The sequence below is a fragment of the Podarcis gaigeae genome (assembly GCF_964106915.1).
Source record: "Podarcis gaigeae genome assembly, chromosome: 8".
Taxonomy (NCBI): domain Eukaryota; kingdom Metazoa; phylum Chordata; class Lepidosauria; order Squamata; family Lacertidae; genus Podarcis; species Podarcis gaigeae.
This window is the reverse complement of record NC_139684.1, coordinates 7,687,072-7,713,589: the sequence shown is the minus strand read 5'-3', so window position 1 is coordinate 7,713,589 and position 26,518 is coordinate 7,687,072. Positions and strand designations below refer to the sequence as shown.

Here is a 26,518-nt window from a genome sequence, read left to right as displayed (position 1 = left end):
AATTTCACATAAGGATAAAAGGAGGAGAGGGGTTTTTCCTGGGCTTTTATGTTGGAGGGCAAACAGGAAGAAGGCACTTCCTGAATCTGCTAGTGATTAAGGCAGGCATAGTTTTTGGATTTCTGCACTGCGCATAAGTTTTGCACTCAATAAATCCTGTAAAGACAGGCTGTTATCTTCACGAGCAACCACACTCCCACCTCACACAACCTCTGTTTGAAAACAATGAAGGAGTTAAATACAGTGATGCCTCGCAAGACGAAAAGAATCCGTTCCGCGAGTCTCTTCGTTTAGCGGTTTTTTCGTCTTGCAAAGCAAGCCCATTAGCGGCTTAGCGGATTAGCGCTATTAGCGGCTTAGAAAAAGGGGGGGGGAAAGGGGGAAAAAGTCAGAAAAACTCGCAAGACATTTTCGTCTTGCGAAGCAAGCCCATAGGGAAATTCGTCTTGCGAAGCACCTCCAAAACGGAAAACCCTTTCGTCTAGCGGGTTTTTCGTCTTGCGAGGCATTCGTCTTGTGGGGCACCACTGTACGTCCAATGAAGGAGGCATTACCCATTCAGCTCAAAGGGGAGGCATGCTGGGGGCAGGAACTTTTATCTCAGGCCTGGTCCCTTGTAGCTTTACAGCATCCCTGGAGAAGGTGTGGTCCCCACAAATCATGCCATCTCCCCAGGTGTCACACAGCTGCTGCTTGCGACGCCGGCCCAGTAAGGCAAGCAGTTCCGGCATGGGCACCCTCTCCTGCCTCACCTTTCTTCTCCAACTTCTTCATGTCCCGCAGCTTGTCGACATTGTGCGGGTCGTTCAGCCAGAGCTGCATGCGGACAAAGGGCTCCCTTCCTTTAAGGCTCAGCTTGTGCCATGGCTTGGGCCTGGAAAGGAGGTCAGAGACGGACCCCTGAGTCAAGCCCAGAATGCTCTCTCCAAAGAGCCGCTGACCTAGCAGGAGAGAGAGAAATTGGAAGTTCAGACTGCGGTGTGCCGCTGAGGACAAACTTAACTGCAGCACTGGCTGTTTCCAGCAAAGAGGTAACGTAAGTGAATAGCACCTTAGAGGGACTGTTTTGATGCTGCTGTTATCTCAGAAGCAACAGATGTCCTTGCAGCTAGGGGAACTGTTTGTGGGTGACCCAGAGGGCTGAGATCCAGGTCTTTTGTGCTGGGACCAATAATAATAATAATAATAATAATAATAATAATAATAATAATAATAATAATTTATTTATACCTCGCCCATCTGGCTGGTCTTCCCCAGGAACTCTGGGCGGCTTCCAAAAAAACATTAAAATACTGTAATACATCAAACACTAAAAGCTTCCCTAAACAGGGCTGCCTTCAGATGTCTTCTGAAAGTCTGGTAGTTGTTGTTCCACAGGGAGGGCGCCACTACCAAGAAGGCCCTCTGCCTGGTTCCCTGTAACTTGGCTTCTCGCAGTGAGGGAACCGCAAAAAGGCCCTTGGTGCTGGACCTCAGTGTCCAGGCTGAACAATGGGGGTGGAGATGCTCCTTCAGACCAAGATTGGGTTAATTCTCATTTTACTCTGGATTTATGTACTTAAGCCTTGTTGTTGTTTTAAAAACATTGAATTCATTCAGAGTCTGCTAAATTGTTAACTTTTGTCATTTTTGGATTTACTGACATGCTCTGTATTTTGTATATTTTTATTTCCAGTGCTCTGTATCTTGATGTTTTGAATGTTTGCTGTAAGCTGCTTTGTGCACACATCATGAGGGAGGTGTTCATTTCTCTAGAAAAATAGTACTGGGTAGCACTCAGGGCCAGATTTAGGTTTGATGAGGCCCTAAGCTACTGAAGGTAATGGGGCCCTTTATATGTCCAGCTGTCCTTTGTCAACAACAAATTGTTGCTGTTTTTTTGCACTGAGTATATGCTATATGGTAATTTATGGAGCAGTCCATGCAGAATGTAGGTACCCTATATATAGAAATGAGCAAACCAGTGATATTTTAGGGAGCAGGCTAGCAGGCGGGGCTCATTACTTATCATAGGAGCCTACACAACACAAAACACTGTTGCTGTATGTAGGTTTTAGTTTATTTGTTTTTTATCTTATGTTTTGGAAATATACATCCAGTTTTTCCCCCCTTTAAACTTTTTTGGGGCCCCCAAGAGAGTGTTTAGCTTATACGTAAATCTGGCACTGGTAGCACTATGCGTTTTGCTCTGTGAATTGCCATTCTAGGATTAATAATGTGCTTTCTTAGCACTATCAAATGCAAACCAAGTGAAAATGTGAAAGTGGGTCCCATGTTGGAGCTTGGGAGCCAGAGCTGGGGTCTCAGGTCTGAACCCGCTGAAGACCACTGATCTATGTAAATTAGAAAGCTGTGCATGCTTTCACACTTTTAAACTTCGTATTCATAAGGTCTAGAAACTTGCTTTCTAACAAACAAAACAAAAACCCCCAACCCAAAAGCTGACACTCTGCTTCTGCAGAATCACGGGATACATTGAGCTCCTGATCTGGGACCTTAAGGTGAAGGGCAGATCATTAATAAATAAATATGTGACTGCCATAAGACAGGTATACATTACACCAATGCAAATATTATTTAGTTGGCTCAGTGGAGGTGATGCAGGGCCAGAAACAAGCTGGTGGAAACCCCAACACACACACACCAACCAGTTGGTAGCTCTTCCTTGCCGCATTGCCTTCGATTTACCTCCGTGGCACTAAAATGTGCTGAGAAGCCGCCATCGGGGGGCAAATTGTGACTACTGCTTTTCCAGCTGCTCTGGCTCCCAGTGGAGTACAGGGTCAGATTTAAGGTGCTGCTTTTGACCTTTAAAGCCCTTCATGGCCTAGGACCCTCGTACCTACGGGACCGCCTCTCCCGGTATGCCCCACGGAGGACCTTAAGGTCCATATATAGCAACACCCTAGAGGTCCCGGGCCCTAAGGAAGTCAGATTAGCCTCAACCAGAGCCAGGGCCTTCTCAACACTGGCTCCGGCCTGGTGGAACTCTCTGCCTCATGAGACCAGGGCCCTGCGGGATCTGATCTCTTTCCGCAGGGCCTGTAAGACAGAGTTGTTCCACCTGACCTTTGGCTCAGAATCAGTTTGATTCCCTCCCCCTTTTTCTTTTTCCTTTCTCTTCCTATGATGAGATTGCTCCCTAATTGTTTTAATATTGTATCTTAATCTTTTAAATTGTATTTTGATCAACTTGTTTTTATTATTGGTTGTTAGCCGCCCTGAGCCCGGTTTTGGCTCGGGAGGGCGGGGTATAAATAAAAATGTATTATTATTATTATTATTATTATTATTATTATTATTATTATTATTATTAAAATTAAACATGCACTGGTTCAAAACAGAGTTTCCTGACCAGGGAAATCTTGCGGTTGTAGTTTGTTTGCCTTAGATCAATGGCGAAAACCTCTTCATGGCCTCCGTCCATGTAGCAAGCTGAACTGGGGTCCCAGAGTACGTTGCCCCCCGCCGGCGGCTGCCCCCCTGAGCACGCCTACCGAGGTTGTTATCCGTTAAGACCTCCTTGACCTTCTTGGTGATGGAATAAGTGTCCAGCTCCGGTGACATGGCCACAATCTCCTGGATGCCGACGGACGCCTGGCTGCTGGGGCAGATCTTCCCGCTGAGCGAGGAACCGGATCTGCTCTCGGGCTGCTGGTTTTCTTTGCTGCTTTCCAGGGCAAGTCTCAGTGGCTCAGGGGGGCTCTTCTCTTGCTCCGAGGGGCTGGGTGGTGGGGAAGGGGAAGAGCCAGCCTCCCCAGGACTGGCTGCGAACAACAAAAAAGGGAACATTGTGATTATGCGGGGAGGGGGGGGCATAAGGGAATGGTGGACCACCTGAAATTCAGAAAGGAACGGAGCAACAACCTGCTGGTCCTGTTCTCACTGGCTAACCAGATGCCTGTGAGAAGCCAGGGAGCAAAACACAAGAGCCATCGATAGCCCTTTCTCCTTGAATCTTGTCTAACCGTCTTTTAAAGCCATCCAAGTTGGTGGCCATCATTGCATCCTGGGGAAACACGTTCCAGAGTCCGACGATGTGCTGTGTGAAGAAGTGGACAGAGGAGAGATGGAGAGACAGACTGGCAGCTCAACGAAGCGTATTTTTATTCTGTTTTGTAATGTGTCACGAATTGAGGAGGAGATGAGACTTTAATGCTCATTTGATACATGCAGAAGTAATCGAGGAAAATTGGTAGCACCCTATGGCCTGATGTTTCTCCCTCTGCCTCTTCCCACTGTTTTTTTCTTATGGTATATACAAAATACCGTAGTTTTTTGCTCTATAAGACGCACCAGACCATAAGATGCATCTAGTTTTTGGAGGAGGAAAACAAGGGGGAAAAAATTCTGAATCTCAGAAGCCAGAACAACAAGAGGGATCACTGCACAGCGAAAGCAGCAATCCCTCTTGCTGTTCTGGCTTCTGGGATAGCTGCGCAGCCTGCGTTCGCTCCGTAAGACGCACACACTTTCCCCCTTACTTTTTAGGAGGGGAAAAGTGAGTCTTACAGAGCAAAAAATACGGTAATTTGTTCTGGAGGTCCGTTCTTAACCTGAAACTGTTCTTAACCTGAAGCACCACTTTAGCTAATGGGGCCTCCTGCTGCCGCCACGCCGCCGGAGCCCGATTTCTGTTCTTATCCTGAAGCAAAGTTCTTAACCTGAAGCACTATTTCTGGCTTAGTGGAGTATGTAACCTAAAGCGTATGTAGCCTGAAGCGTATGTAACCCGAGGTACCACTGTATAAATAAATAATACCACGCATGTACATAGTCACAATCAGGCCGTCCTGAAGGAGGCATTTTAAGTGGGAAGGCTGAAGCCAGGAAACTTCCTTCTTTTTTAAACAAATAAAACAAATAAATAAGAAAAGAGAAGAATGTATCCTCTTTAAAAAAATAATAATAAAATCACTAAAACCGTCCTCTTTCTCTTTCTTATTTATTGTTATGAAAGATACCTAGCTAGTTGACTAAGAAGGCATGCAAACTTCTCATATTCCCCATAACACATGTGTGCTTGTATATAGAATGGGGGAGAGATAGAGAACGGGCACAGGGCATTGAAAAATAGGGTGCCACACATCTTTCCGCACACTCCCTGTTTTTATGCATCTGCCTCTCCCGCCGCAACCTCCATAATTAGTATGTTCAACAAGATACGGCTGTTGCGCCTCCCCTTCAAATGGCTCTTTGAAAATAATGTTTTCAGAAGTTGACAGAGGAGAGATGGAGAGACAGACTGGCAGCTCAACGAAGCGTGTTTTTATTCTGTTTTGTAATGTGTCTAGAATTGAGGAGGAGATGAGTCTTTAATGCTCATTTGATACATGCAAAAGTAATCGAGGAAAATTGGTAGCACCCTATGGCATGATGCCTCTTCCCACAGTTTTTTCTTTTGGTATATACAAAATACCCCTCTACAGATAGATGTGCAGTAACAGTGATTTTATATATAAGATAAAGAGTTTATATGATTTGTGAAGCAGCTTACAAAACAGGGGAATGTATTGAAGCATTTAGGGAATTACCCGACACTTCTACTACAAGGGAAGTTTATTTTTTTTTCACATTAGGAGAACAATGATTTCTACTTGATCCTCTGGCTGCCCTTTTTGTAAATAACTTTTTCAACAGTGACAGTCTACAAAACACAGCAAAAGAGAAGAGCAAAACAGACTGGGAAAGGGGTTGGGAAACCATACAAAACAAGATCAGGGGTTTGTCCACACATTCCCAGCATGCAAGTAAGGTTTGGGGACTTTCTCGTTTGGAGCAAAGGTGAGTTAGAGGTGACCTGGTGGAATTTTATAAAACTGTGCATGGCATAGAGCAAGTGAGTTGAGCAAATTTTCTCTCCTTCTCTCACAGCACTAGATTTGGTGGACATCCAACGAAACTGAATGTTGGAAGATTTAGCATTACCGTATTTTTCACTCTATAGGACGCACCCGACCATAGGACGCACCTTGTTTTAGAGGGGGAGAACAAGAAAAAAAATCTCCCCCTCTCTGCTCAACGGAGTCCCTTCCATTTCTCCCCCCTTTTTGCTGAAGGGGCGCTGCGCAGCTCTCCCTCTCTGCTAAAGCCGGGAGAGTCTTGCTCTCCTGGCTTCAGCAAAAGGAACCCAAAGCCTCTGGAGCGCAGCAGGTGCGCACTGACCCCTCTCGCTGTCTAGGCTTCAGCGAAAGCAACACGAAGCCTCCGGAGCACGGAGGGAGTGCTCCCTCTGCGCTTCGGAGGCTTTGTGTTGCTATCGCTGAAACCAAGGAGCCTGCATTCACTCCATAGGCCGCACAGACATTTCTCCTTAATTTTTGGAGGGGAAAAAGTGTGTCTTATAGAGCGAAAAATACGGTATAACTATTGTCACTACTATTAAATCTGAAGATCACAAGGCAGTTTACAGCATAAAGAATACAAAATGAAAACAGGAAATATATAACATGATAACAATTACCGCTCACCTGTCGGAGTGGTGGGCGGGGTTTGCGACCCAGCGTGGGCTTCCCGAGCCTCTGAGACATCTCTCCTTGCTGCCTAGCTGTCGCTCTGCCCCCTTTCTGGCTAGCCAATGGGCGGCTGGCTGGGGCAGTCTCCCCCACAATACCTGTATGCCCTGCGCATCCTCTGACCCAACCTGGGGCTGAGAGGGATGCTGTCCAATGCCTAAGCCAAGGTTTCCTACATCTGAAATTAATAAAGTTGTGGCCTAATTTAATCCCATACATTGCTGTGTCATGTCTCCTTATTTATGGAGCTGGCTCCCGGGCCCGGGGTGGGGGGGTAGGGTTAGTGCATGGGCTTGCAAAAACCAATATCCCCACCCACCCATAAACAGATTTAAAGTCCACAGATGGTTTAATCAGCCAAAGGCCTAGTTATAGAGGAACATTTAATAATTTGCACCCTACCATTCAATCAAATTATTCCCAAGGCAGCTAATAAGCAGAGGAAAAAAATGAAAATTATCCAAAACACTGAGGATTCAGGTAAAGGTAAAGGTACCCCTGACCATTAGGTCCAGTTGCAGACGACTCTTGGGTTGGGGCGCTCATTTCGCTTTACTGGCCAAGGGAGCCGGCGTTCAGCTTCCGGGTCGTGTGGCCAACATGACTAAGCCGCTTCTGGCGAACCAGAGCAGCGCACGGAAATGCCATTTACCTTCCCGCTGGAGTGGTACCTATTTATCTACTTGCACTTTGACGTGCTTTCGAACTTCTAGGTGGGCAGGAGCAGGGACTGAGCAACGGGAGCTCACCACATCGCGGGGATTCGAACCGCCGACCTTCTGATCGGCAAGTCCTAGGCTCTGTGGTTTAACCCACAGCGCCACCCGCGTCCTGAGGATTCAGGTACACACCAGCAAATTCATTTTGTGCAATTCAAGTGGCTTTAGCGTAATAAACCCACTCCTCCTCCTATCTGACTTTATTTTCTGCAGTAAGGAAAGTGACAGGGAAATGTACTGGAAGATGTGGGATAACAAATGTCGCATAACCTCTCCACAAACAAATCAGTATGAATGCTCAGTAAACACAGGGTGTCATACTACCTTCCCTGAAAACCCTGAGCAAGCAAATCAGGAAGAATGCTCAATGAGCAGACCCTCTGGAAGTGGTGAAACTGGAAAACAAGGGAGCACACAGATACACATCCCTCAGTCCCCTGGCTGATACATGGGGCCAAAGTATGCTTCCTTTCAGCTCTCCAGTTCCAGAACCCGTTCCAGTGGGAGCCAAGAATACTTTATTGTGGTGGTGAGAGGGTGGTGGATCCATCTCTGGCTGGTCTCCCCCTTAAAGTGATGTTCTTCCCAGGAGGCAACAACAGTCTCCCAGGGGTTCCTTGGCTTAAGCCCTTCTCTTCTGCAGTCCCAGGGTAACTGGGACTAAAATTTAAAGTTTACCATTATTGCATTGTTTTGTTTCTTAAGCACCTTTCATATTTTTTTAGGCGTATTTCAAAACTGCCTTTATGGAAAATTATTTTGGCCACACTGTTCTGTAAAAGCATTATTCCTTCCCCCCCCATAACTATAAAAAGGAGATAAGGACCCCACTGGAGACAGAAGCCACGCAGATGTATTGACTGAACAAAGAACAGCAGAAAATAATTATGCTACAAGGTACTAAGAGGAAGTGGTTTGCAGGGAGGGTTTGTTGTTTTTTTTTTTTAGCCACATGCTAATTTGTTCCCATCATCACCACACTTCCTGATTTTTTTTATTTTTATACTCATAATTCAACAGCTCAAAGGATTGGCAGGAAAGCCATAAAATTCAGCCTTGCCTTTAACAACTTGTTTGGTAGTCATAGGCAACCAGGAATTGCATGCAGGTGAGTAAGCAGACTGGCAGAGGAACTACTGGCCACTCCCTTCGTCTTCTGCCAGCCCACCTAGTTTTAGTGGTAGCTATGGAGGAAGAAATATCAACAACCTCAGATATGCAAATGACACAACCTTGATGGCAGAAAGTGAGGAGGAATTAAAGAAACTTTTATTGAGGGTGAAAGAGGAGAGCGCAAAATATGGTCTGAAGCTCAACATCAAAAAAATGAAGATCATGGCCACTGGTCCCATCACCTCCTGGCAAATAGAAGGAGAAGAAATGGAGGCAGTGAGAGATTTTACCTTCTTGGGCTCCATGATCACTGCAGATGGTGACAGCAGCCACGAAATTAAGAGACGCCTGCTTCTTGGGAGGAAAGCAATGACAAACCTAGACAGCATCTTAAAAAGTAGAGACATCACCTTGCCAACAAAGGTCCGTATAGTAAAAGCTATGGTTTTCCCAGTAGTGATGTATGGAAGTGAGAGCTGGACCATAAAGAAGGCAGATCGCCGAATAATTGATGCTTTTGAATTATGGTGTTGGAGGAGACTCTTGAGAGTCCCATGGACTGCAAGAAGAACAAACTGATCCATTCTTAAGGAAATCAGCCCTGAGTGCTCACTGGAAGGACAGATCCTGAAGCTGAGGCTCCAAGACTTTGGCCACCTCATGAGAAGAGAAGACTCCCTGGAAAAGACCCTGATGTTGGGAAAGATGGAGGGCACAAGGAGAAGGGGACGACAGAGGACGAGATGGTGGGACAGTGTTCTCAAAGCCACAAACATGAGTCTGACCAAACTGCGGGAGGCAGTGGAAGACAGAAGTGCCTGGCGTTCTCTGGTCCATGGGGTCACGAAGAGTCGGACACAACTAAACGACTAAACAACAACATGGAGGAAGGAACAATCTCTTTCCTGGTAGAAGGGAATTTCTTTAAGAGCAGCCCACTAAAAGGCCAGTGGCCAGCATTTCCATGCTAGCTACAGAGAAGGGGCTTGGCCAACAGGGAAATTCAGGCCACCAGCAACTTAGTAGGTGTTGCAAAAAAAAGAACGCTGCAGGCTAGCAACTTTTGCAGGCTTATTTGCAAGGCTGCCATATAAGAGTAGTATATCTAGAGTGTACAATGTTAAAGAAAGAAGCAGCAATCCGAGGTTGCTGAAGCGAGTGTAAACTGGTTAAAAACAGAGTTCATTTCTCAGAAAATGAATGTTGAGGCTGAAAAACCCCAATTTGGATCTCCACTCGGCCATCAAACTCACTTGTTGGCATTTGCCGTCTCCCCAATCAGTGATATAGGGATAATAACCTGATTTAACAGTATAGGTAAAGGGTAAAGGGACCCTGACCATTAGGTCCAGTCGTGACCGACTCTGCGGTTGCGGCGCTCATCTCGCTTTATTGGCCAAGGGAGCCGGCGTACATTACTAAGCCGCTTCTGGCGAACCAGAGCAGCGCATGGAAACGCTGTTTACCGCTGGAGCGGTACCTATTTATCTACTTGCACTTTGACATGCTTTCGAACTGCTAGGTTGGCAGGAGCTGGGACTGAGCAACAGGAGCTCACCCCGTCGTGGGGATTCGAACCGCCAACCTTCTGATCGGCAAGTTCTAGGCTCTGTGGTTTAACCCACAGCACCACCCGCGTCCCATTTAACAGTATAGGATTACTGTAATTAACCATTGGAGGATTCACTGCCATAAGGATTACCGAGATATAGTACATGGACACTGTTAATGAACCATACAAACGTTAAGCTGACAAACAAAACTAAAAGACCAGTTTTCATTTCCCTCGGGATCTTACCTGGCACCTGCATGCCTCAGAATGAGGAGACAAGATATTGAAACAGGGTGACTGCGCAAGGAGGGTGCTGGTGGGACAGCCTGGGGGCCTGAGCCCCTGGCCTTCTCCGGTTCTCCAGGCAGGCTTCCCCCACCCCCCGCATTTGGAAATAATAAATCTCAAAGCCTCAGGGAAAGGAACAGAAATTTGATATCAAAGTAGCTTCTAAGTGCTATGCAGAGTAAGCTGGTAGATCGCAGCATCTTGAAGGTGGAAACGCCACATCCCTGACTGCAACCTTTTGTGGAATAAATAATAATACAGTGGTACCTCGCAAGACGAAATTAATTCGTTCTGCGAGTTTTTTCATCTTGCGAATTTTTCGTCTTGCGAAGCACCGATTCCCATAGTATTAATGGTTTTAAGAAAAAGGAAACTCGCAAGCCCATAGGGAAATTCGTCTTGCGAAGCAACTAAAAAAACGAAAAACTCTTTCTTCTTGCGAGTTTGTCATCTTACGAGGCATTCGTCTTGCGAGGTACCACTGTAATAATAATTGTTATGTACTGAAGTTCTCACCCTGGACCAGCAGGGGGATACTGTAGATAGTTATGCAAATAAGGGATCGAAAGTGACGTTCAGTGATTGGATAGTTTTAGAAAATTGTTACAGTTACGTTGTACAGGCTGACTGAACCCTTCAGTTCAGTTCTGTTCTGGCCTGTGAATAAACAAGAGCTGTTTGAAGAATCGCTGTGTCATCTGATAAGTTCACCCACAACTTAATAATAATAATAATAATAATAATAATAATAATAATAATAATAATAATAATTTTTATTTATAATTAATTTTTATTTATAATTTTTATTTATAACCCGCCCTCCCCAGCCAAAGCCTGGCTCAGGGTGGCTAACAGGCAATAATAAAAACAAGTAGAAAAATCTACTAACGGTTGCCTAACAAGAAAAAGGTTACCTGCCACGTGAGATTTTTATTTGGAAAAACCAAACCAGACTCTTGGGGGCAGTTTGGTGGGACTTGGTTCCGTATGCCAATGACAATCACCTAAATCAGTTTCTCGTGGGATGTCTGGAAGCTCATAAGACTTCCTTACTGGACTTTCTGACTCCCTCCTTCACATTTTCAACCCTCTCATTCCTATTCAGTGTTATATATATTTTCCAGATGAGTCAGTAGCCTCAGACAGATGTACTTAATCCTCTGACCTCTGCCTGCCTGTTCCTCTTGTCTTATTTTGTAACGGTTTTCCTCTTTCATACTGCATTGCAATACTGGAAAACCTTAATGCTTATTGAGAAATGGGGTTTCCATAAAAATCATCTTATTATAGTAGTATAACCTCTGTGGCAGCCTTCGAATAACTTCTGCGATACAATGGATATGTGTAGGAAACTACAATTTTCTTGATAATTAGCAAAAATACCGCATTTTTCGCCCCAAAGGGCGCACCGGCCAATAGGGCGCACCTAGTTTTTTTGGGGGGAAATAAAAAAAAAATTTCCCCCCCCCAGGCACGGCCCCCAGAACAGGCTGCTAATACGGTAACCCCAGCCCCCAGAACAGGCTGCTAATACAGTAACTGAGATAAATAGTGTATTAAGTAAAAGAGTATTCAATGAAATATGGAGTCGACAGGAAGTCGTTGGAACCTTAAGAAGATGATGACAAAGTGTAACAAATTTTAATGATTTTGTGTTATCTATGAAGAATTTTGTTTTTGATTCTATTTTCTTTTTCTTTTAAGTTTAAGTTCTATTTCTTTTAAGTTCAACAAAGCATTTAAAAAAGAAAGGGGGGGAAAGAAAACCTTAATAAAAATTGTTACCAAAAAAGAAAAAGAGTGGCATTTCCACCCTCGCTCTGATGTGGTACATTGCAGTCAATGATCTCGAACGGCCGTTGCTTTTCCTGAGGTTTTGAAGAGATATATGTGTGTGTGTGTATTCTTTGCTTTTAGCTGTTCTTATTTTTGTCCGTAAGCCGCCTTCAGTCAGGGAAAGCGGCATGTTTTAAATAAATATACAGTGGTACCTCGGGTTACAGACGCTTCAGGTTACATACGCTTCAGGTTACAGATTCCGCTAACCCAGAAATAGTGCTTCAGGTTAAGAACTTTGCTTCAGGATGAGAACAGAAATCGTGCAACAGCAGCGCAGCAGCAGCAGCAGGAGGCCCCATTAGCTAAAGTGGTGCTTCAGGTTAAGAACAGTTTCAGGTTAAGAACGGACCTCCGGAACGAATTAAGTACAGTGGTGCCCCGCAAGACAAACGCCTCGCAAGACGGAAAACCCGCTAGACGAAAGGGTTTTCCGTTTTGGAGGCGCTTCGCAAAACAAATTTCCCTATGGGCTTGCTTCGCAAGACGAAATGTCTTGCGAGTTCCTGCGGGTTTTTCCCACTCCCCCCCCTTTTCCTAAGCCGCTAAACCGCTTATCAGCTGATCCGCTGATAAGCCGCTTATCAGCTGATTCGCTAAAAGCCGCTAAACCGCTAATAGCGCTAATCCGCTAAGCTGTCAATGGGCTTGCTTCGCAAGACGAAAAAACCGCTATACGAAGAGCCTCACGGAACGGATTAATTTCGTCTTGCGAGGCACCACTGTACTTAACCCGAGGTACCACTGTATAACAACGAGAAGAGGAATGGACTATTTCCAGTGGGGGCTTGGCTTTGCCTGGAGATCTGACCGCCAGGCCTTGACCCGAGGAAGAGGCTGCCCCATGCTGGAGGGCCAGCAGGGACCTACCGTGTGGCGGGTTGGCTTGCTGGCTCATGCCTTGGCCCAGCTGGTCCGTGAGCCAGAGCTGCATCCGGATGAAGGGCTCCCGGCCTTTCTGGGTCAGCTTGCTCCAGGGCTTGGGCCTAGACAGCATGTCGCTCACACTCCCTTGAGACAGACCCAGCACCTGAAACAAGACAGGAGATGAGGAAGATGGAGGAGGCCTTGGCCCATGACCAAGCCCCGCCATTAAAAACCACCACTACAGAAGAACAAACCCCTGTGTTGCAAACCTAACACAACAAACAACACAAGCAACACGAAGACCAGTATACTAGATAGCACTGTAGTTCTTATTGCATAATATACACGATTCAGTACAACAAAAACAAAATGTGTACACTCGTAAATTCTCTAATATATTTGAAAACAAATGAACACGCGTCTGTCAATCTTTGAAAGTCCTCAGAAGTATAATAAGTCTATGGTTTACCTTCCAATTTTTATTGTATTACTATAAAAAATCTTAATAAATATTCTATAAAGAAAATAAGTTTAACTGCTTAAGTTAACCCTACTAATGCACTTACTTGCATACCATAATTTTTCAGATATTCCAAAATTGTTTCCCACTCTTTAATTATTATTTCCCCCCTCGTGGCTTCTTATTACACCTGTTCTTAATTCCAAGACATTAGCTCCTTTTGTCAGCAAGTTAAACAGGTAAAAGGTAAAGGGACCCCTGACCATTAGGTCCAGTCGTGGCCGACTCTGGGGTTGTGGCGCTCATCTCGCTTTACTGGCCGAGGGAGCCAGTGTACAGCTTCCGGGTCATGTGGCCAGCATGACTAAGACGCTTCTGGCAAACCAGAGCAGCGCACGGAAATGCCGGTTACTTTCCCACCGGAGCGGTACCTATTTATCTACTTGCACTTTGACGTGCTTTCGAACTGCTAGGTTGGCAGGAGCAGGGACCAAGCAACGGAAGCTCACCCTGTCGCGGGGGTTCGAACCGCTGACCTTCTGATTAGCAAGTCCTAGGCTCTGTGGTTTAACCCACAGCGCCACCTGTGTCCCTTCTGCCTATATAATGCTGCCCAAATGCCCAGGAGAATAAAAAATATTCTCTTTTGCACTTCTCTCTCACGCTCTCTTGAGCCAAGCATGGCCACAAGCTTCTTTAAGGGCTGAATGTTTATTGCTGGGGTACCTTTTCCCCAAAGATGCGCTGGCAGATCCCATTCTTGGCCAGCTTCTCCTTGACCTGCCGTGTCAACTCCAAGGTGTCCACTTCCCTGTACATGTACAACTCATACTGCTCCGGCGTCAAGGGCGGGACGGTGGGTTTGAGAGTCCTTGGCACGTAGGATGGGTAATAGGACAGGCGCCCGGCGCCCTGGGCTTCTGAGCCGGCCACTTCCGACTTGACCTCTATCACCCTGTGGGGCTCATCTTCAGAGGTCACCAGGTCTTCCTCGTTCGGGTTGGCGTCGCTGGGCTCGCCCCGCTGCCACGCCCGGCCATTGGCCATGCTGGAGTAGCTGGATGAGGAGGACAAGGAAGGCGACACGGAGGTGTACGGACGGCTCAGCAAGCTCCTTTCGGAAGCCCAGTGCTGGTCAAAATAGGAGCCGGCGTCCCCGATTTCAGACTTGACCTTTCGGATGATGCTCTGGACGAAGGCCGCAGGGGAGAGCACGGTCAGGGGGTTCTGCATTGTGCTGCCACCGGCGTTTGGGCCCAGCATGCCCTCCTCCTGCTTGATGTAAGCCTGGACGATGTTCTGGCTGACCGTCGCCAGGGTTGAGCGCTCCACAGGGGGGGTGGCGACAGGCCTGCTGGCGCCCCCCGCTTCTATCTCCAGCAAGGCCTGCTGCTGGGCTTGCATCTCCCGGCGGGCCTGCTCCAATATGCTCTTGATGGCGTCTTCAGAGTTGCTGCCGCAGGTTCCGTTGGCGATCACCTGGGGCACCGCAGAGCTCTTGGTGTCCCCTGCGGAAGGAAGGCGCACAGGTGAGGAGGGTAGAAAGAGGGAGGCCACTGGAGCTCAATGGAGACACCTTAAAGGACTTTTAAACGGGGTCTCTCCTCCCTAGCCCTCGTGCTACCCAATCAGATTTTAACGAAGGCATCCTAATAAAAGGCTGATCACAGATTCAGTCATTGAAAATTAATATTAATAGAATAGAATAGAATAGAATATACTCCAATGCCATTAAATATGGCAATTCAACTTCAATGGATTTTGTATGGGGACTGATTTGTAAATCCAGGGTCTGTCCCCGGGAAACGGGGACGTCAGGTAACCTTAGTCCGTAGGTGGTCTTTCAGGTGCTTGGGGCCTGAGTCATTGAGGGCTTTAAACACCAATGTGAGCACCTTGAATTGGGCCAGGAAACAAAACGGCAATCAGTTCAGCTATTTTACAAAGAGAGTTATATGAGATGTGAAAGCAACTCAGGCAGGAATCTGGCCACTGGAATCTTGGACCAATTGAATGTACAATCTAGTGCGTGGGAGACCTGCCCCAGACCCCCACCCCTTTTAAATATATGAACCTGCCACCCCTATTATTATTTTAAAAAATAATATTAAATTTTCCATTTTAACATTCCAATCAAACCACATCATATATTCCAAATTATGCATATTATTCAATAACCCAACAGACCAAATAAAAAAATTGGGGGGGACTTCACCATGGTCCGAGGTCAGGGGGGGGGGCGGGATCTGATTACCTCATATTTCTACTGCTTTTCATAATCATTCCTGATAGTTCCCATAAGCCATTCTGATGTTAATCCTCATTACAGTGGTACCTCGGGCTACATATGCTTCAGCTTACATACACTTCAGGTTACAGACTCCGCTAACCCAGAAATAGTACTTCGGGTTAAGAACTTTGCTTCAGGATGAGAACAGAAATCGTGCTCCGGCAGTGTGGCGGCAGCGGGAGGCCCCGTTACCTAAAGTGGTGCTTCAGGTTAAGAACAGTTTCAGGTTAAGAACGGACCTCCAGAACGAATTAAGTTCTTAACCCGAGGTACCTCTGTACCTTAATTTAATGTTGCATTTCTTTCATTCTGTTTGTAACGTACATGGAAAATGCAAACCAATCTGAGGTTGTTGTTTTTTACAATCAAGTGGTGTATAAATTTTATGAATTATGTTTTATGACATAAATGTACACAATCACACACACACAAGTGCCTGTAACACTGCTGTAATGGTTCTAGGGGTTGCTCGTGAGTAAGCCGGTGCAAACACCTGGCTGGGTTGCCTGAGTGAACCTTTTCTGTCCGGCAAAGAAGCTCTTTGACGCCTAGTCTCCTCCTACTCTCACTGCGCGAAAGCCTTCTGCGCAAGGAGGGTGTGGGCAGCGGAGGACCCTTACTCTCCCTGCTGGTCCCCGTCAAGGAGTCATGGGTCCGCCTCGCCGCTTCCCCCATCTGCCCCCCTTCTCCACTGGTGCTACGCTGATTCTCTTCCCCAGAAGATGGGCTGCCTCTCCCCATCGCGGGACGCTCTCTGGAATCCCTCTGGATTTTGCTCTCTCCCTCTGGCACTGATGGCAGTTCCCTGACAATATGCTTGAACTTTCCCCCCTTTTCCTTTTACTTAAGTAGGCCTGGGCCTGGTCAGTGCCTGAAGAAAAGATTGCCTGGGAGCTCCCAGATGCTTCTCCTTATTATGCACTACTGCCTTGAGCAGCAGAAGGAAAGGGGTAATAACCGGAAATAAATAAAAAGTAGAAAGCTTCAACTTTTAAGCAATTAATTGATTAACAAATGGAAAAAAGCTTTTAATCAACTAGAAAAATGCTCCTGAATAATGGGGTAGATTTATTTATTTTGTAAAAAAATGATTTTTTAGAAAATGAAAGTAATTGTAAAAGCTGCACATGGCAAGCACCTCCTTAAAATACACATTCCTAGCCCTCCTCCGTCTCACACAAACAAGGGATACCACTATACAGTGCTTCAGGTTACAGACTCCGCTAACCCAGAAATAGTACCTTGGGTTAAGAACTTTGCTTCAGGATGAGAACAGAAATTGTGTGGCAGCTGCATGGCGGCAGTGGAAGGCCCCATTAGCTACAGTGGTACCTCAGGTTAAGAACAGTTTCAGGTTAAGAACGGACGTCCAGAACGAATTAAGTTCTTAACTTGAGGTACCACTGTACTATGATGATGCAAACAGTATTCAGTAGCATTATATTGTATAATCCAGGACTACTGGGGAGGAAAACCCCTCCTGGATAGTTGCCGGATGCTGTCCCATTGCGGAGAGGTTGATTCGTAGCTCACTTTTCCATCCAGCTGCCCGGACGAAAGACCCTCTTGAATTCTTGGACAAACTCCAAACCTGCAAAATATTAAGATGCCACCGAGGGCAACCTTGGTGGTTCCTCACGGCCCTTACCTCCTTTCTGTGACTCTATCTCCTTCTTGGCTTGTTCCAGGATGTTCTTGATGGCATCGTCAGAGCCTGTCTCTGGCGTCCTAATCCTGGGCGTAATGCTGCCTGATCAAAGAAGCACAACATTTGAGGCCTGCCACTTGCCTCGTGTTTTGTACCAGCTCAGCTCGTGTTAATGTCAGGGAAGTATTTACCGGCGCCAGTGCTCAGCTATTTTTAGGAGCCCCTGTTGGAAGGAAACGTCTCCTACCATTAGTCGCATGCCATGACGGGAAAGAGACCAGGAACCCGGCTGTTGGGCCCTGCCTTTGCGAGGCCAAGGCTTGGAGGGGAAGGATGGCAAGGGGCTGAAACAAGAGCAATGCGGACCAGCCCAGAAGGGGAACTGCCAAGAGGCTGGCGTGTGGTACTCCACACCCGGATTAATAGATTCAATCTGTATAAATTTGCTTTGGGCTAAAACTACGCTTTAGAGCAGCGGTTCTCAACCTGTGGGTCCCCAGATGTTGTTGGATTGCAACTCCCACCACCCCTAGCTAGGAAGGCCAGAGCTCAGGTGTTCTGTTGTGGGTGAACATATCAGACGACACAGCGATTCTTCAAACAGCTCTTGTTTATTCACAGGCCAGAACAGAACTGAACTGAAGGGTACAGCCAGCCTGCTTATATAGAGCTCCAGGACAATGTAACTGTCACAACTTTCTGTAACTATCCAATCACTGAACGTCACTTTCGATCCCTTATTTGCATATGTGGACCTGAACTATCTTCAGTATCCCCCTGCTGGCCCAGGGTGAGAACTTCAGTACATAACATCAGGGATGATGGGAGTTGTAGTCCAACAACATCTGGGGACCCACAGGTTGAGAACCGCTGCTTTAGAGGAAAAGGCACACTATTCTTGTTTTCAGATTGGAGGCAGAAATTATGGCCCTCTCACCATCATCCTTGACCACTGGCTGATTGAAGTTGGGAGCATAACAACACATGAAAGGGCAGAGTTGCCCCAGAACTGCCTCAAAGCCAAATTAAGCCATTCTGAGATAAAGGGGAAATGTAACTGACCACAGGGTGGTTCACAACATAAAAATAACCGCTGGGGAGGAGAATAGCGGAGCTGGCCCTACCATTAGGAAGAGCGAGGTACCTGCCTCAGGTGGTTGGGTTTGGGTGAGCGTGAAAAGGAAGCAAAGTGTTTTCTAATCTATATTGTATTTTCACTCCCAGGGAGAGACGCTGATGTGGTTTTATGCCTCAGGTGCCAACCCAGCACTATGCGCTATGGAACAACCATTTGTTCCTCTGCCTCAGGGGCTTGTTCCTCACAAGGCCTGGATAGTTATGCCAAAAGCAGCCCTCCCTGCTCCCTCCAGGCCCAGAGAGACCCACAAAAACCGTGTCCACCTGCCAGTCTCCTGCCTAGCCTACTTACCTCTCTGGCGGACTTGGATTGTCCTCAGGGCCAAGACGTTCTGTTCGTCGGAGAGGAACTGCTTCATCTTGATGAACGGCTCCTTCCCCTTGACCGTGAGCTTACGCCAAGGCTTTGGCCTGGCCAGGATCTCACTGACGGAGCCCTGAGAGAGGCCCAGGACGTAATGCCCAAAGACGCGCTGGCCAATGTTGTGCTTGAGGAGCTGCTCCTTCACCTGGAAGGCAATTTCGGCTGTGTCCAGCTGCTCCTCATCGGCCGAACCCGAACTGCTGCCTTCCGACTGGTCACTGGGTGGGCTCGCCTCGCTGGCTGGGATGGCTTGGCTAGGGTTGCCTGGCAACGCTGCCGTTTTGGCGGAGTAGAAAGCAGAAGGGAAGGTTGTCATGCCGCCAGCCTCGTTCTTGTACGCAGGAGGCCCCATCTGTTTCGGGAGGAGGGAGTCCAGTGGGATCCGCTCAGCAGGAAAAGGCGAGAGCGTGAAAGTCCTCGGTACCTCCTGAGCCATGGAGGGGCCCAGCAGCGGCTGGATGAGGGACGGGGAGGTCGAATCTTCCCGGAGCGGGTGCGAGAGGTGCTGAGGGGAAAGGTAGGATTGGTCTGTGCCCATGGAGTCCTTCACCGACTCATCCTCCGAGGGATCCTCCTCTAGAGACCAAAGAGGAAGGGAGAGATACACACACCAACTATAGCTTACTCTAAAGCAGGGGTGGACTTATTGTTGGAAAATTCCATTCCACCTTAAGGAGCAAACATGGGATTGTTACATGTCACATGTCTGTTTATGTTCCAGCACAGCTTGCTGGGAACTTCCGTTGTGTGTATAGCTTTTGCTTTTCACTCACTCTCTCTCTCTCTGAAGAGAAGAAAGGGAGACGACATGTTTTCTTTGCCCTGATTTATGCTTAATAAATCTTTAGCTGTTAGTATGTCTCCACAAGCCTCACGCCTGTTCTGTTTGCTCAGTATGCTCTGCTAATATAGCATGCTCAGGCTTTTGAAGTCTGAGTCGCTGATTTATGTCGCACCAGAAATCAGGGGATCGTCACGGCTGGAAGGGCATGATCCAGCTGGGGGCTAGCCAGCTGGCACCTCGACCCCTGAAGGATGCCGACACCTATGCCTCCCCCCACAGATGTTGCTGGACTCATAGCTCCCACCACCCCTGACCAATAGCCAGGTGTTGGCGTCCAGCAACACTAGGGCTGCTGGTTCCCCTGCTCAGCCTTAAAGGCCCCCAATGCCATTTGCTTCCAACCCTCCATGGTGCAAATCTGCTTGTTTGGAGTTCTCTGTGGTGTTGCAACACCTAACCTGCAAGGGCCCCTCTGCATGCAAGACCTCCTCCACCCCATGAAAACCCATCAGGGACCTCTGTAGAAATGCATTTTCATGCACCCCAACCTACCAGTACTGGGTACGAGGCCTGGTTTTTCCAAAAGGAACTTCTGCGACGGGTAGAAGGATTCCTTTCCCAGAAGCAAAACATCACTGGGTTTTGATATGCTCTAAAAATAAAAATAAAAGATTGAATTGAGGGAGGGAAGTTGGGCAGGGAAGCAAGGCATCAGGACTGGCAGGATGCTGATGAGTGGGCACCGGGGGGTAAGGGGGGGGCCCTGAAGTCTGATTCTGGAGAGGGGAGCAGTGGGTTGTGGGATCTGTACCAGCCAGGGGGCAGGAATTAGGGGCAGAGGAAGCTTCAGAGCTGGTGGAAGAGGCAGGCCAGACCAGTGAAGGGTTCGGTGCTTTCTCACCCTGGCCAGCACCACTGTCTCCCAGAACCAGGAGAGAACTGAAGCGGGAAGAGCAAAGGAAGCTTCCACACAGCCATCATCTCCAGCTATGTGTGCACAGGAAGGTACACTCTGGGTGGCTTCCAACAAAATATTAAAATACAATAGTCCATCAAACATTAAAAGCTTCCCTAAACAGGGCTGCCTTCAGATGTCTTCTAAAAGTCTGGTATGTACCGTATTTTTCCCTCTATAACACGCAGATTTTTTCTCCTAAAAGGAAGGGGAAATGTCTGTGCGTGTTATAGAGCGAATGTGTGGTCCCTGGAGCCGAAAAATCAGGCAAAAATCAAATCGCCAGGCAAAAATCAAATCGCGGCGCTTCACGGAGAAGGGAAAACTGAAAAGAGGAAGCGGCTGCTTTCCTGCATTCTGCCTCAGGGTCTTACTGCCCACCCTCCTCTGTTTCGTTGCTGTGTTGGCTGAAACGGAACAAAGAGCAGGGAAAGCCCATCCCCTCCAGGCAAGCTCCGTTGCTGCTGGGGGAGAGGGAGAGAGAGGGGGGAAGGGAGAGAGAGAGGGGGGAGGGGGAGGGAGAGAGAGAGGGGGGAGGGAGAGAGAGAGAGAGAGAGAGATGGCTGGCTGGCTTGGGTGGGGGAAAACTTTTGCCTTTCTTTTCTCCAACCCGTTAAATCCCTCTCCTGCATTCTTAGCCAGCTGCTTCTCTGCACACCCCTCTAATATCCCTTCTTTGTTTTTCCTTCGCTCCCCACTTAAAATGTGGTTACAAAGCATAGATCCACATAGATCCTCAGGATCTTTGCATTGGGTCACCCCAAATTCACCATCAGATCACATAGCATGTCCATGGCTACAGCCTGCCCCCCCCCCCAAAATCACGCACCCACTGTTGCCTGGGGCTGCAATGGTGCAAAAACGTGGTTAAAAAGCATGGATCCACATGGATCCTCAGGATCTTTGCATTGGGTCACCCCAAATTCACCATCAGATCACATAGCATGTCCATGGCTACAGCCTGCACCAAAAAAATCACGCACCCACTGTTGCCTGGGGCTGCAATGGTGCAAAAACGTGGTTACAAAGCATGGATCCACAGGGATTCTCAGGATCTTTGCATTGGGTCACCCCAAATTCACCATCAGATCACATAGCATGTCCATGGCTACAGCCTGCACCAAAAAAATCACGCACCCACTGTTGCCTGGGGCTGCAATGGTGCAAAAACGTGGTTACAAAGCATGGATCCACAGGAATTCTCAGGATTTTGGCATTGGGTCACCCCAAATTCACCATCAGATCACATAGCATGTCCATGGCTACAGCCTGCCCCCCCAAAATCACGCACCCACTGTTGCCTGGGGCTGCAATGGTGCAAAAATGTGGTTACAAAGCATGGATCCACAGGAATTCTCAGGATTTTGGCATTGGGTCACCCCAAATTCACCATCAGATCACATGTCTGTGGCCACAGCATGAAGCCCAAAAATGATACATCCACTGTTTCATTCAGAATGTTTTTTCCCTTGTTTTCCTCCTCTAAAAACAATGTGCGTGTTATGGTCAGGTGCGTGTTATAGAGCGAAAAATACGGTAGTTATTTTTCTCTTTGACATCTGAAGTGTTGGCGCTCACTTTTAAAGCCCTAAACGGCCTCGGCCAAGTATACCTGAAGGAGCGTCTCCACCCCCATCGTTCAGCCCAAACACTGAGGTCCAGCTCTGAGGGCCTTCTGGCGGTTCCCTCACTGCGAGAAGTGAGGTTACAGGGAACCAGACAGAGGGCCTTCTCGGTAGTGGCGCCCGCCCTGTGGAATGCCCTCCCTTCAGATGTGAAGGAAATAAGCAGCTATCCTATCTTTAAAAGACATCTGAAGGCAGCCCTGTTTAGGGAAGTTTTTAATGTTTAATGCTGTACTGTTTTTAACACTTGATTGGGAGCCGCCCAGAGTGGCTGGGGAAGCTCCGCCAGATGGGTGGGGTATAAATAAATTATTATTATTATTATTATTATTATTATTATTATTATTATTATTATTACATAAGTTGGTGGAGGGGGAGTGGTCCCCAGCTCCTGCAACTGCTCCATAGGTTGCAGACCTGGGAATAGCTGCCTAGACGCTACACTGGTGTGCATAGGTACTCCCAGGTATCCACAGCTGTATTATTGTTATTGTTGTTGTTGTTGTTGTTGTTGTTATTATTATTATTTTATTTGATTTATATACCACCCTATACCTGCAGGTCTCAGGGCAGTCCACAGAATAACATCAAAATTTAAAATCCCAAAATGCATAATCAAAACAACAACAACAACACAATAACCCCCCTCTTCAAACCCCCCCCCCACATTTTAAAAGGGCATAGGATGCCAGTCAAATCAATCAAAGGCTTGGTTAAAAAGAACGTTTCTGCCTGGCACCTAAAGGTGTATAATGAAGGCACCAGGCGAACTTCCCAGGGGAGATCATTCCACAGACAGGGAGCCACTGCAGAGAAGGCCCCGTTCTCGTGTTGCCACCCTCCGGACCTCTCAAGGAGGAGGCACACGAAGGAGGGCCTCAGAAGATGATCTCAGGGTCCGGGTAGGTTCATGTGGAATGAGGCGGTCCTTGAGGTTCTGAGGCTTTATAGATCAAAACCAGCACTTTGAATCGCTGTAGAAGTGATTGTGTTATCTTTGTCAATAAAGACTTAACTCTCTGCCGTGTGCATTCCTGTGTCTACAAAACATCCTTGACTCAAGGGTTGGAAAATGCTTCTCATGTGGTCACAGAGTTTGCAAATGTTTGAGTGCTTCTTCCCATTGATTCATGCCATTATTTCCAGGACACTCTTTAAACAACTACAAACTGGCTGGTCTTCTCCTTCCCTATTTTATCCTCGCTGCAAACCTGTGAGGTAGGCGAGTTATCTCCCGCTTGGACTACTGCAACGTGCTCTACATGGGGCTATCTTTGAAGGTGACCCGTAAATTGCAATTAATCCAGAATGCGGCAGCTAAACTGGTGACTGGGAGTGGCCGCTGGGACCACATAACACCGGTTCTGAGAGATCTGCATTGGCTCCCAGTACGTTTCCGAGCACGATTCAAAGTGTTGGTGCTGACCTTTAAAGCCCTAAACGGCCTTGGTCCAGTATACCTGAAGGAGCGTCTCCACCCCCATCGTTCACTGAGGTCCATCGCCGAGGGCCTTCTGGCGGTTCCCTCGCTGCGAGAAGTGAGGTTACAGGGAACCAGACAGAGGGCCTTCTCGGTAGTGGCGCCCGCCCTGTGGAACGCCCTCCCTTCAGATGTGAAGGAAATAAGCAGCTATCCTATGTTTAAAAGACATCTGAAGGCAGCCCTGTTTAGGGAAGTTTTTAATATGTAATGCTGTACTGTTTTTAACACTTGATTGGGAGCTGCCCAGAGTGGCTGGGGAAACTCAGCCAGATGGGCGGGTATAAATAAATTATTATTATTATTATTATTATTATTAGCTAAGAGGCAATGACTGGGCCCCCAAGGTGATATTCATAGCTGAGCAGGGAGATCTGAACCTTGGTCTCCCAGGTCCAGCAGAACCAAGACACCATGCTGGCCCTTCATGCAGTGTGCACTTGCCTGGGAAAGGTTGCAGTTAGAGGAGGCCATCTTCATCGCTTTCAAAATGCTGCAAAATAAAAAAGGGAGTTGTATAAGTGATGGGTTTCCTGGACAGCTTGCAAGCGGATCTCAGGCTTCTGTTCCACAGTGCAAAGATTGGCTTCTAGGACCTCCCCAGCCTGGTGCTCTACAGACATTTTGGACTACAGCCCTATCCAGCACATATAACAGCAAAGAGTGAGGTGTGGAGCTTGAAAACTCCCAGGCTCAAATCTCTAAGGGGCTGCATGGTTTATGTTCAGTACAGGGAACCTATTGGCTCTCCATGTCCCCTGTCCATTGTTCATGCTGGCTAGGGCCAACAGGAGTCTATTTTATTTTATTTGCTAATCAAATGTGTTCATCAAAACCCCGTAACAGCCTCTGCCCTCAAACTTACAGTCTAAAAGGTCATGACGTAATAGGAAAATGGATGGGGAGAGAGGAGGAAATAAGGAAACTTAGGTACAGAATTATTTTATGGGCCAGCTAGGGTGGAAAAGCTTAAGGAGGTAAAAAGGTAAAGGTAAAGGGACCCCTGACCATTAGGTCCAGTCGTGGACGACTGGGGTTGCGGCTCTCATCTCGCTTTATTGGCCGAGGGAGCCGGTGTACAACTTCCGGGTCATGTGGCCAGCATGACTAAGCCGCTTCTGGCGAACCAGAGCAGCGCACGGAAACACCATTTACCTTACTGCTGGAGTGGTACCTATTTATCTACTTGCACTTTGATGTGCTTTTGAACTGCTAGGCTGGCAGGAGCAGGGACCGAGCAACGGGAGCTCACCCCGTCATGGGGATTCAAACCACTGACCTTCTGATCGGCAAGTCCTAGGCTCTGGGGTTTAACCCACAGCGCCACCTGCGTCCCTTGAAAAGCTCAAGGAGAGGAGGTGGTAAAAGTTGCTGGTCTCACAGCAGCGCCTGCAGTGGCCCTGCTTCCCTTCCCTATCTCAGCAGAAGAGCAGGCTATTAGCAGCGGCCATAGGATGCAAGTGGCGCTGTGGTCTAAACCACAGAGCCTAGGGCTTGCCGATCAGAAGGTTGGCAGTTCGAATCCCTGCAACGGATTGAGCTCCCATTGCTCGGTCCCTGCTCCTGCCAACCTAGCAGTTTGAAAGCACGTCAAAGTGCAAGTAGATAAATAGGTACTGCTCTGGCGGGAAGGTAAACGGCATTTCCGTGCGCTACTCTGGTTTGCCAGAAGCGGCTTAGTCATGCTGGCCACATGACCCGGAAGCTGTACGCCGGCTCCCTCGGCCAATAAAGCGAGATGAGCACCGCAACTCCAGAGTCGGCCACGACTGGACATAACGGTCAGGGGTCCCTTTACCCTTTACCTAGCAGCGGCCATTAGCAGCAGCACCCCCAGCCTCAACACTAGACTCACAGCGACTCTTATGCACAGCACTCAGGTGAGACAGGGCTGCTTGCAAGGGCGAGCAGCTGCACAGACACACAGGCATAGGGATCCATCTGGCGGGGGGCTGTGCGTCCCCTGCCTCTGCACCACCATGGTGCCCTCCAGGTAGGCACTGCTGGTGTCAGGAGGGTGGAGCCACCCCCAAACACCGCCTGCTGCTGTTTATGATACTCGTCTAGGGTGTGAGACAGTCTGCGTTCAGCTCTCAAACAATCTCAAGGACATCTCTTGCAAACTGCACAGCCTGCTTATTTATATCAACGCGGCAGTATGTTGGTGGTGTTGGGTACACAGAGGGAGAGAGAAAGTGCATGAAACACTCCCAGGTTTTCTTTCTTTTTTTCCAAATCTTTTTAATAAAAGATTTTTATTAATGTAGAAGTTACAAAACGTAGGAGCTGTACAGCCCTCTGCCCCACAACTTGCCCCTTTGAGCTCGTGGGATGACCAAACAGCAACTTCCTGATCTAAGGACTTTCTTAGGCAGATGCTAGAGAGATAACTTATTTGGCCCAGAAATAGAAGACACTACAGGATTTTAACCTTTTGTTGTGGTACACAAAGATGTGGACCATGGCTGTTTCCAGAGAAACTAACTCACAAATTATGGGTCTCTAAGGATAAGGTCTCCTGCCAACCTAGCAGTTCGAAAGCACATCAAAGTGCAAGTAGATAAATAGGTACCGCTCCGGCGGGAAGGTGAACGGCGTTTCTGTGCGCTGCTCTGGTTCACCAGAAGCGGCTTAGTCATGCTGGCCACATGACCCGGAAGCTGTCTGCGGACAGACGCCGGCTCCCTCGGCCTATAGAGCGAGATGAGCGTGCAACCCCAGAGTCGGTCGCGACTGGACCTAATGGTCAGGGGTCCCTTTACTTTTACCTTTAAGGGTAAGGTAGACCTGGAACATTTCTACGCTGTGGTGGGATTTCATTTCTTTTGTGTCAATTTCAGGCATGTAAAACACCTACTCCCAACCAAAGCGTAAAAATTTGGCTT

At 47.7% G+C, this 26,518-nt stretch overlaps 1 protein-coding gene across 1 annotated transcript in view; it reads right to left on the bottom strand.

The window, feature by feature from the left end:
• CUX2 (cut like homeobox 2) overlaps nucleotides 1-26,518 on the bottom strand; it is a 241,997-nt gene that overhangs the window by 5,184 nt on the left and 210,295 nt on the right. Inside the window, exons 13-20 of the mRNA XM_083753146.1 lie at nucleotides 24,078-24,126; nucleotides 20,126-20,225; nucleotides 18,718-19,365; nucleotides 17,289-17,390; nucleotides 14,077-14,858; nucleotides 12,894-13,053; nucleotides 3,498-3,767; nucleotides 753-941 (exon numbers count right to left, since the gene is read on the bottom strand). Coding sequence (XP_083609272.1) covers nucleotides 753-941; nucleotides 3,498-3,767; nucleotides 12,894-13,053; nucleotides 14,077-14,858; nucleotides 17,289-17,390; nucleotides 18,718-19,365; nucleotides 20,126-20,225; nucleotides 24,078-24,126 — 2,300 coding nt within the window. The remainder of the gene's footprint in view (nucleotides 1-752; nucleotides 942-3,497; nucleotides 3,768-12,893; nucleotides 13,054-14,076; nucleotides 14,859-17,288; nucleotides 17,391-18,717; nucleotides 19,366-20,125; nucleotides 20,226-24,077; nucleotides 24,127-26,518) is intronic.